Source organism: Dermacentor andersoni, chromosome 9 (genome assembly GCF_023375885.2).
Source record: "Dermacentor andersoni chromosome 9, qqDerAnde1_hic_scaffold, whole genome shotgun sequence".
NCBI classification, from domain to species: domain Eukaryota; kingdom Metazoa; phylum Arthropoda; class Arachnida; order Ixodida; family Ixodidae; genus Dermacentor; species Dermacentor andersoni.
The window spans coordinates 125,283,055-125,295,133 of NC_092822.1; the positions used below are offsets into that span (position 1 = coordinate 125,283,055).

The following is a 12,079-nucleotide window of genomic DNA, read 5'->3' on the forward strand; positions in this document are numbered from 1 at the left end:
ATGCTGGTTGCACTATGTTGAACGTAGCCTTAGAAGAATTATATTATGACAATGGCTTTGGCGATTTCACATTGTCCAAAACAAAATAAGCTCTTTCTATCTGTGCTTGACTGGTTATTATCACGTTCAATTGGACCTTTCCAAGGTCGCTTGAAGCTCATTAGTTGGGACACTTTACAAATGGCTAATTCAAGATACAAATGAGTATGCACAAACAGCTGCAATGGGTTTCATACACTGCCATGGCAGACATGCTTATGTCAAAGATTGATGAACCAAATCTAGGCACTGGGATGACAATATTCCATGAATGCTCTTCTGAGGTATGTGTGAAGGTGCTCTGATTATAAGTGCACAATTCTGAACAACCCTCACTGTTAATTGAAGCAACCACCAAAAGAGAGGCATTCTGCAATATTCAATTGCATTTTGTTGTGTTATGCTTGCTTCAGATGTGCAGCTGTGGTGATGACCTTGTTAAGGCTGCAATGACTCAAGACTGTCAAAAATAGCTCAAGATTCGCACTGTCATCATTGAGCCACATCAGTTGAATGCGGTGCAGGTTGTACGTAGTATGTGGTGGGCACAACACATATTTTCAGAACTTCTTGCTGGGCTAGTTGGTGGATTGCTTTTGAAGAACCAAGTGGCGCATTCAAAAAAGACGCCACAGGAAAAGGCCACGGAGATGGAAAGAGCGCTCTTTCCACCTCTGTTGCCTTTTCTTGTGGTAGCTTTCTTGAATGTGCAACTTGGTTCTTCAAAAACAACGCATATGCATGTGCAAACATGCATGTCTAGAACATTCACCATTCTGAGTTTTGTTTGCTCTAGTGTCATGCATACTGGGAATCTGAATTGATGACATTTTGCTAACTTTGTGTATTCTTTTCTTCTCCTCCTTGGCGGTCTGTGATGACAACATATCAGTCGGCAAAGGTAATGATGCTTGCTTTCTCCTCCTCTGGAACATTGCGCATGCCTTTGTTTAATGTCACCTAACTTTCCACATTTTTGTAATCGTCTAAGTTGGAAGTTGATGTTTGTCCCTCATTTTAGGCATTGTCATTATATAATGAGTAACCAACTATGATGTTCCTTTTACTCATCATATTTCTTGTTGCGTAATGCTGGCTACATAATTGCTTTAATCGCATCTATTACTTTCTTTTATTCCTATATGCATGTTTGTTTTTGACTTGACAATATATTTTTTATTGTATACATTTTTATTACATATTTTTTATTGCTTGTAGACAATTGTTTATTTCTAATAATTACCCTTCCCTATGGAATGCCCCACTAGTGGCCGTTACAGGAATAAATCGTGAATGAGTGCCAGTTAGCTCGAATTTCCACTTTAAATTTTTCTCTGCAGACATACTGTATCTTCTTGCCCTCTTTCTGCAAGCTGATGACAAAGCTGAGCGAACATGAGTGTCATTACCTAGGTGCCTTTATGCTAGTGTCCTACAGAGCTAGTTTGAATGCTCACTGGTCTGAAAGTGAAAGATCATGTGGAATATATGCAATGCAGACCCATAAAGGAAATGGGGCTGGAGTTCTCGGACACAATGAGATAACGATGTCAACAATTATCTGAAAAGGAGCCCTGCTTTTTTTGTTAGCATAGCTAGACCTTCGCCCATGTTTGCGCACTTAAATATTGAAAACAGCCAAGCTTTGCCTTGTGATTATGATGCTGCACCAAGTGATTAAGAATGTACTTGTCCCAGCAGCTGTTAATCTGTCACACATGTGCTGGAATCCTTGTGATCCATAGCATGCGTGAATTTGGGCCCCATTAAAGGGAGCCCATTTCTAACTTTTCTTTATTGTCATAGAAAAGAAACCTCTGAGTTTTCAAAAATATGGGCTCAAGCCTGTATAATTGCATTTATGAAAACTGCACAGTAAAAAATAGGACATATGACGAGTATACTCGCAGAAAAATATTTTGGCTCCTCTTATATATACCACACTATCATATTCACTGGTTTTAACTGCGCAGTTTTCAACAGCAATTACAGTTGTTCTTTCAAGTGGCCCTTATGGCTTTAGTGCTGCTATAGATAATGGAGCTGCCCTCATTTCACTTGTTTCATGTAGTAGTTTGTACCAGCAAGGGCAAGCATGACATCCTTGCTGGAGCCACTTTTTGTGTCTATCTGTGGGCCTGGTGGTGCTACATATTGGAGGCTGGTGTGCAATGCTTGATGGTCATTCATGCAAGGCACGTCCCTTTAAGAACTTGAAACATGGACCATGTGTGGAACATTAAAATCAAGGTTGATTGGAGGAAGATTTATTTATTATATTTGCACTGGTAGCCAGCATGGCTAATGGCCACTTGCGCAACAGTTAAAAGCAAGTGCAGCGGGTAAGCTTGAACAAATGGAATGCAACGGCCAACAAGCTAAAAATATGTACATTGTGACAAACTGGCAAATTTTTCTTCAGTGGACAAATTAAAGTAAAGAGAAATAATAAAACACACAAACCAAAGGTCTGCGTGTTTTTGTTTTACCTCGCAGCACAGCAGCGCAGCGATCTGCCGCTAACAAAGCTTCTTTTCATTTGCTTATGCATTGTAGGTCCTGTCCTTGTGAGCCAATTCTTTCTAGTATTCTAATTCTAGGCAGGAGTGGCAATGCTTTGGCCAGAGAAATTGTGGAGGCGTATCATAATAGAATGAAAAGAAGCATCTGTATTAGCGATAGGTTGGTTGTTTTGCATAGCAAAGAAAAGCAGTTTTTAGAAATGATGCCGTAATCTATACATATTGAAATGGGGTTTATTGCAGCTCGTTTGAGGGATCGCAAGTAGCTCTTGATCATGAGTCCTAGCACTCTGCATCAGCAGCCCAAGCTCGGGTCTCGCGCTGCAGCGGTGGCAGTCTGCACAGCACCACATGCATATTACCCACTACGATTGCCACCGCGGCGAAGAGGAGCCATTCTGGCGACTTAAGGTGATGACACGATAAGGGGGTCGTGGTACGGCTTCGGGCGGCTGATGCGAACCGTCTCGCGGCCACGGCGGTGTTTGTCTGCAGATGGCATCACCGGTTCGACCACATATTTCACAGGCAATGTACTCGCGACGATTTGGTATGGACCCTGATATTTTGGAGCAAGCTTTGGGCTAAGGCTTGGAGCTTGGAAGGGCAGCCGAAGCCAAACGTGAGAGTCCACGGCGAAGGACTGTGTGGGCTGATCGTTGCCGTGGCGATCTTTGTGGATTCCTTGGGTATCCGACGTGAATTAGCGAGCCAGTTGGCGGCACTCATCAGCAAATGCTAGCAACTTCGGAAAAAGGGGCGAGTTCAGCGGCATCCAAATGATATGGTAGTATGGTGTCGAGGGTAGTGGCTGGTTCACGTCCATAAAGAAAGAAAAATGGTGAGAAGCCTGTGGTAGTCTGAACGGCGGTATTATATGCGTACGTCACAAAATGGAGGAGATCGTCCCAATTGTAATGATCAGACGCAACATACATGGTGAGCATGTCACCAAGAGTGCGGTTGAATCGCTCCGTTAGACCGTTAGTCTGTGGGTGACACGATGTGGTGGTGCGGTGAATAGTGCGGCACACAGTGAGTAGCTCATTAATAACTTCGGTCAAGAAGACACGGCCTCTGTCACTGAGCAGTTCTCGCAGTGCGCCGTGCCGTAAGATGAAATGCCGTAAGATGAATGCGGCGATGTCGTGAGCAGCACCTGAAGCAAGTGCAGCAGTTTCGGCATATCGTGTGAGGTGGTCTACTGCGACAATTATCCAACGATTTCCATTAGCAGTGCATGGAAGAGGCCCATAAAGGTCAATGCCAACCCGATCAAAAGGACGTGTAGGACACGGTAAAGGTTGCAGAGGGCCTGTTGTATGAGGAGATGTCTTGCGTCGCTGACAGGCTGCACGTGACCGAATATATTTGCGGGCATAAGAATACATGCCGCGCCAGTAGTACCGCTGGCGGAGCCGCTTGTAGGTTTTCAGGACGCCAGCATGAGCTTGTTGTTGGTCGGCGTGGAAATACGTGCATATGTCGGAACGCAAATGGCGAGGGATGACTAGCAGCCATTTGAGACCGCCTAGCTGATAGTTTCGGCGGTACAAGATGGCGTCCCGTAGCACGAAATGGGTGGCTTGGTGACGAAGGGCTCAAGGGCATGTAGCCGTTGAAGAACTGTTAAGAATGTCAATGAGAGACACAATCCACTTATCTTTTCTCTGTTCAGACAGCATGTTAGTAAAAGCAAGCATAGCAACCGGGCACTCTATGGATGTGGGTGGCGTTTCGTTGGATCGCCTGGACAATCGGGAGAGTGCACCTGCATCAGAATGTTGACGCCCGAATTGATAGATGACACGAATGTCAAATTCTTGGAGCCCAAGAGCCCAACGTCCAAGACGCCCCGACAGGTCTTTCAGTGACACAAGCCAGCAGAGCGCATAGTGGTCTGTCACAACGTCGAATGGATGGCCATACAAGTAAGGGCGAAATTTATTTAAGGCCCAAACTATAGCCAAACATTCTTTTTCTGTGACAGAATAATTGGTTTCTGCCTTCGTGAGGGCACGACTCGCATATGCAACCACATATTCCAGAAAGTCGGGCTTTCATTGCGCAAGGACGGCTCAAAGACCAACGCCGCTGGTGTCCGTATAAACTTCGGTCGGTGCACACGGGTCGTAGTGGCGTAGAACAGGTGGTGAGGTAAGCAGACGACACAAAGTGGTGAAGGCTTGGTCACAAGCCGGAGTCCAATCACGAAGGTCACCAGGGCCAGCCAGGAGCTTCATCAGGGGAGCGATGATGCAGGAAAAATTGCGCACAAAGTGTCGAAAATAAGAGCAAAGACTGACAATACATCGGAGCTCTTTCACTGTAGTCGGTCATGGAAATTCTGCGACAGCACGAAGTTTGTCAGGGTCGGGAAAGACGCCGTGTTTGGAAATGACATGGCCAAGTATGGTCAGCTGGCGGGCTCCGAAGCGGCACTTCTTCAAGTTAAGTTGAAGGCCGGCGGTGGCAAGGCAAGTAAGGACTTCGCGTAGATGAAAGAGGTGAGTGGTAAAATCAGGGGAGAAAACTACCACATTGTCTAAATAACACAAGCACGCAGGCCTCGCAGAATATTGTCCATCATCCTTTTGAATGTCGCGGGCATATTGCAGAGGCCAAATGGCATTACTGTAAACTCATACAGGCCATCAGCCGTAATAAAAGCTGCCTTTGAGCGGTCGGATTCATCCACTGGCCTTGCCAATAGCCCGATCGCAAGTCCAAAGAAGAAAGGAATTCGGCACCATGTAGACAATTCAGGGCGTCATCTATGCGCGGTAGAGAATAGACATCTTTTCGTGTAATCTTGTTGAGGCGACGATAGTCCATACTGAAACGAACCGAGTTATCTTTTTTCTTAATGAGTACTATGGGAGACGACCAAGGGCTGCAGAATGGCTTGATAACACAACATTCAAGCATGTCTTCAACTTTCTCAGTGATGACACTACGCTTGGTGGATGACACGCGGTACGGATGCTGGCGTAATGGTGCATAATGTCCAGTATCAATGTGGTGAGAGACGGTACTTGTGCAGCCTAATGATGCTTCGTTCCAGTCAGAAGAGGCGTGAAAATCATTTAAAAGAGTAATTAGCTGCTCACATTGTGTCGGATCGAGATCATCGGCAATAGAGCAACAATGATATGATATGATGCATTGATTGGCTTGATGGACAGTGCGCTTGCGCGATCCTGGTCTGCTAAGTATTTAAGTAGGCGAAGTCTTCACAATAAAATTTAGTTGCGAGTTAGCGCTTGTACTGTGGTTCTGTGTCCTTCTTTTGTCCCGTCTTGGAACTGCACTTATCAGTATTCAGTTATTAAGCAGCAAGAGAGATGTACTTCCGTTTTATGTGTTTGTTTCCATGTCGTGCAGTCATGCGCGCAGACACCGAAACTAGGTCAATTTCTACCATGCTTCAGCGCGAGATCATGCTCTGTGATTCACTTGTGTCTGCCTCAGTATTCGTGTAGCATTGACTTGTACCGCTAGTCAGGTGTCCTCGTGCACAGCGCGCAAAACCGTGTGCTGCGCAAAACGAGACAATCACAACAGGTCACATGTGACACTGTCAGAGGAAGTGCGGCGCATAGCAAAAAAGCTAGGGGAAAAAAATGAAGGCGGGGCCCATGACATGTGCATCACGTGATCCTCTAGCTCTGGTATGGGAGAACGCAGGGAAGGAATTTCGCCTGTGGAGGCTATATGGGCCAAGGGGAGGGAGTGTCGCTCTTGGGAGTGGTATTGACCTCCTGAAATCATGGGTTTGTTGCACTGAAATATTTCTGTCTCAGCTATTAATGAACCTATTTGAAAAATTCTAGTGGCAGAACGCTCCCTAGGGGGCACGTAACAACTTCCAGCATATAACCGAAATTTGATATGTGACCTGGTGAGGGAGCCTTTAACAGTTTTTCGTTTTAAATAAATGATGTGATTCTAAGAAATTGTTTTGCTTTGAAATTCACTCTGTACATGTCAAGATAAATAAAATATTGTGTACTCTCATACATATACAAATATGCAGTCTTTTCCACATTTGCTCATCCAAAAAGTATGATGACAATATAAGGGTATTATAATGTCATTTAATAATTATGCTTACTGGGAAAGATGCAACAATATTGAAGTGAACGTTCTGCATTCTCTAAATTTTACTGATTCTTTTTGAAAACAGTCTTCGTGTGATCAAACTCAATCAGTTGTTCCGATCTATGAAGGACTGGAATAATAATGTTTTTTGTGTGTGAGAGCTATTGCACGCCTATAATTCTGACTCTTCAAAAACCACCAAGATCTCCAAATAATCAAGAATTCAAAGTACTGGATTTGCCAGTAAATAAGTGACTTTATTCTGCAAGTCTCCAAATAAGGTGTGCTATATTCTTGGATTGTTACTTTTGGGGATACCTTCAATTTTGGGTGACTAGTGCAAGATGACACATCAGTTTCTTCTATGATTGATGGCATTCTTGCTGGTGCTGGTGACACGAAGTATCACAAAGCATTTTTGAAAGCGCTTGTCTGACAATACCGCCCAAGTTTGTCAATGTAATGCTATGGGCACATACGCTTATGTTTGGCATAGACAGTTCATGCCCGCGATTTTCTAGCGATGCCCTTTTGGCGATTCTTTCATGTTTTTCACGCTTTGTCAGTTGTCCAAACGATGCTGCACTTGTGTTATCAATGGGACCAGCCGGCCATGAGTGGTGGATGATAAGAGCAGAACAAAACTCGCAGGGCAAATCATGCAAATCGCAAAGGCAGCCTTTACTAGTTGCTTTGCTTGTCCTGCGGTTTGAGCATGGTCAGCGTCTACTAGATCAACTAAGCTTTGCTATTTTAGGTTTCAAGGAGGCACCATCTAAATGGCCAGTGATCTATCAAAAGGAAATTATCTCTATTTATGTTCAACTTGGTGGCCATGCACTCCCAAGTCCAAATTTTGCATGACATGCTGTAAGGCGTCTGAAATTCTAGTCGTCCTTACACATTAAGTCCACTATAAGGCCAGTAGTGGTGCTGTCGAAATAATCTAGCATGTCTGAATTATTGGCGTTTGAATTGCTGGTCGGTGACTCATACAGCCCAGCGCGTACATGTTCTTTGGTTTTCGCGTACCTTGAGCATCTCGCACTAGCTTACCCAAGTACAGTGCCAACTAATTTGTCCGTGGCAGAGTGCAAAGGCCAGATGACATGGTGAACATGTTTCTATACATAAATGACAGGCTACACCAGTGGTTACTATCAATGTCAGCACAACCATGTCTTTGTCATTTTGTGGGCTTGAATGTTGTGCGAACGCTCGTACAAGTTTATGAAATTGATGAATACAGCGTAGAACAACCAGGCTATAAGGAAGCAGGGCAAATCTGTGGCATGTGAGCCAACATGCTGGTTTGAATGACTTGTTTTTGGTTTGCATGTTCCGCAGCATAAAGCCACATCTTTTCAAACGGTAGTGAATGATGTCATGTTGGCTTCACTGTAGCATGTCAACATATGTTCAGTATAGTTCTCAAATCACTCCTCCTCCTCCTCCCCAATAATGCATTCAACATGATGTGACATGATTTTACATAATGTTGCCCCCACTTTTTCTCTCTCCCTCGTTGCTCTACTTCAAACCCTCAAAACTCATGAGCAGTCATCGAAGGTCTTCAGTCCTGAGGCAGGTAGAATCTTTCTGAGAGTTCTTTCCCCAAAGGCATGCATATGCTATGTGCAGACACTCTCATATTGTGACAGTTCAGAGGGGGCACACACACACATGCACACACACACACACACACACACACACACGCGCTGGCCATGCGCAGTGGCTGCATTGTGATGTGGGCATTCCAGTTGCACAATGCTGTGCCGTGTTCGCCTGCAGCACACTCAACATTGTTTCTAAGTACTGCTCGTATTAATCACTCATGTGTACTGTATACGTACAACACCTGCATTACAACGGGCATGTTGCATGCCCAATTTGTGGCTACTTTGGCATGAGAAGCTTCTTAGAATTTAAGACAGCTTAGCTAGTGCAATGGGCTGTCTGCTATAGTGTCGAGCGCTGCAATGCAGCCGTTATTAGAGCCTTATATTGCACGAGGCCTTTCAGTATTTAAAAGCTTCAGAATTAAAAAGTTCACTACCAACAGTGCAGTGCTCAGAAATGGTGTCTAGAGCAAATGGAATGACACTGAAATGTAAGTGCTTGCAAACTTGTAAACGTGTTGGCATGATAACAACAAGCCACTTGTCACACACACATAAGTTATGCATAATGATGATGATGATGATGGTGTGCGCATGCTTGTTGCCTGCTTGTGTGTGCAGCACAAACCAGGTGGAAGTGATGCTACGTGACTGCTTGACCAAGTACCTGCAGGCACCGCTCTGGATGGTCGTCTATGATGCTGTGCTGCTTGCATGTGCTGCTACGTACGCATGCTTTACCCTTTTTTATTTTATTTTTTTGCATCTTGCCCTATATTCATTCATTGATATCTACTGTGCACTTTATTCACTTTAACTAAGATTTTTCAAAAAGAACCTATGCATTTTTTACAAAGCACATGATTTAAAGCTCTGTATGTTGGTTCGGCAGTAGTTAGGTCAGAGTGTTAGAACTTTGCAATGCTCACAGGGTCAAGACAGTGTGAACATGAAGGAAGCACTAAGAGTAGCGCATAAGTCAACCTTGGCATGGCGAAGTTGATGTAGCATCGTGGCCAGAGACTGGTAGATGAGGACCAACACCAAGTTTTAGATGTTCATTTTGACTCTCTTTGCATGTCCAACCAGTCTCAAATGAATGAACGCTGACTAGGTGTTAAAATTGGCAAAGTGATAAATGTTAAAGAGTGATAAAACAATTTGAGGTAGAATGTGCACACTATTTCATCCATCTTGTGATATGCTTTGAAGAGCTGGCTTGCCTGCATGTATAAATATGATTGCACCTTGGCTCCTGCAGTTGTCAGCCTGTCTAGCAAATGCAAGTGTAGTAAAGTATGAATGCTCCTTGGACATGTTGCTTTCTGAAATTGTCTTGCTTAAATTCTTTTGAATAAAGTGTTGTTGCTTGCTTTGTACTGCCCACTAGTTTGTAGGCAAGCGAAATAGGCTTTCTTTCTTTAACATAAGTCATGTGTGCCACTTGCTGATGATCCAACTGTTTTGCTGAGGACAAGCACTTTTATTTATCATAACTCATTTGTTAACACAAGCATCACTGTGTAATACATGTGCTGCCATTGTGGCATAGCTTTGGTCAGGTGCTCCTTTCAGTCCTAGTGCCATGTCTGGAACCACACAAGACAGTGTTGTTCCACCAAATGGCTGTTGTGGTCGTCAGGCATGGACCAACTTGCTGCTATCATTGTCGTCGCAGGAGCCAGGCCTCCCTCTCCAAAGAAGGTTTGACTGAGGACACTGAGACGACCTTGTCAAAACTGGACATTGTGCTCTCCTTCACACTGGAGGTAAGGGCCTTCCTGGCCAAGTAGCTTTCACTAGCTGTGCACAGCACTTTTAGAAATGGCTCTTTATGTGTGTCATACCCATTGTGGTGAACCAGCTGGAAACTGGCAATACCTTTATCACCAATCTACTGTGGCAAAACAAAAAAGTGTGTCTTTAAGCTCTAAGTTTTCTTTGCCCCCCACTGTGCGGTTTGTATGAATATATATTTCTGGCCAGCCGTTTATTTGGCCTTGAGGTTTATCAAGACGTGTGTGTGTATATACTATATAAATATATATATGTACACAGAGTGTCCCAACTGTCCTGCACCAAGACTTATATATATGCAAATGCCAAGTAGTTAGACAGAACTAAGGTAATGTTGTTTGCTGTCGCTTAGGGATACTCAGATTATTTTTTCATTCCACCTAATTAGAGAATTAGTCCTAATTAATTAACTAAGTTCGCAAATATTATAATTATATGAAAAGTATCAATTAGAAAGTTGTAGAGCAACATGAAAAACCCCCAGTGCGGCTTTCTGTTGCTCAATATGTGCTACAAAAAAAGTGTTTTCCGAGCATGAAAGAAGCCTGCGAAATTGCCGTGCAACTGGCTGCTCGAGGCACTTTGAGTGTATTCACGGGCTTCTTTCATGCTCGGAAAAACACTTTTATGTAGCATGAATTGAGCAACAAAGATCTCTATCGAACTTAGATATAATGAAATTCACAATGTAACGAAGTATCTAACTTTTCATAACCTCTTGTCCATAGAACACCATGTATTTAGAACCTCAGTATAATGCAGTGTGTTTGTATGCAATTTCAATATAACGAAATTTCACTGCTGCCGCAGAGGAATGCGGAGACAATAAATAGAAACTTCCACAAACGCAGATGATCAAATGATTGACTTACAAGCGGCTGCTTACAAATGGACCTCTCATATCACATGCTGGTGACAATAGTGACCGCCGAAGTGGAGCCGCGTCATGTTCTATATAAAGCCCAAATGCGATAAGATCCTATCGCGCCTAGCGCACTGTGTGCTATAGGTGTGAGTGGTTGTGTGAGGGTGAGACAAGAAAGATGGTTACTTCAGGAGTGACACCTTTCTGCGCGAGTAAAGGGAAAGAGGGGGGAAGCGAGCTCGTGGTAATGCAATCAAGCACGGGCGATGGGGCAATGAAGTAAGCTGGTGCGCGTCTCGGCCGTGGCTGAGCATGGCTGTAAGCACAGCTGAGTGCATACATAGCCACTGCCGCATGTGCAAAGAGTGGGCATGCCAAGACGGTGTGGGATCGTGTAAGCTGTCTTTCCATGCGTCTAGTATTGCAGGTTGCATAATCTTGAGTTTTGGTGAGCCGTTTGAGTGAGAGACAGACGAAGCATTTGCTCCCCACTGCCGGTGCTTTTCGTGATAGCATCGTCCCAGTGCAGGTAACGCTATCAGCCGCGGGGCGGAGGGCATGCGAAAGCATGGCTGGCCTCGCTTAATTTGTAGCTCCGATGTGAAGATATTGTCGACGTACGCGGCATGAAAACGTATCATTCGTCACCGACTCACAAATTTCTCAAAATGAGTAGTTTTCTCATTCAAATTTGCTTTTTTCGATTGCCTCATAAGTAAGAAAATTCTGCGGCCCCTTTCCGTGCAAAAAAAAAATCGATTGGCGACAGTACTTATTTGGATAAAAGGTCAAGTTCTGATATAACGAAGCAAATTGCCGATTTTACACACTTCATTATACCAACGTTTAACTGTACTGCTGGCTGCGCCTCACCACCGACATCATCCGCTACGTCAAGACATGCCGAGACTGTCAGGGACGCAGGACACCCCCAACAAGGCCAGCAGAACTGCTACGCTCAATCGAGCCCACTTGCTGACCATTCCAAGAAACTCGGTATGGGCTTATTGGAGCCATTTTCGACGTCAACATCCGGAAATAAGTGGATTGTCATGGCTACTGACTACCTTACCCACTACGCCGAAACGAAAGCCCTGCCTAAAAGTAGGGCGGCTGAAGTGGCAAAAATATTTGTT

General features: G+C 44.3%; 1 protein-coding gene across 8 annotated transcripts in view; it reads left to right on the plus strand.

Annotated features, from left to right (window-relative positions):
• Cadps (calcium-dependent secretion activator 1) overlaps positions 1–12,079 on the plus strand; it is a 468,212-nt gene that overhangs the window by 69,204 nt on the left and 386,929 nt on the right. For 6 of the 8 annotated variants that reach the window (XM_055069950.2, XM_055069951.2, XM_055069952.1 and 3 more), the window contains exons 6-7: positions 8,903–9,007; positions 9,960–10,050. In XM_055069950.2, the coding sequence (XP_054925925.1) occupies positions 8,903–9,007; positions 9,960–10,050 (196 nt within the window). The remainder of the gene's footprint in view (positions 1–8,902; positions 9,008–9,959; positions 10,051–12,079) is intronic. The other 2 variants (XM_055069949.2, XM_050177233.2) reach the window with 1 other exon arrangement.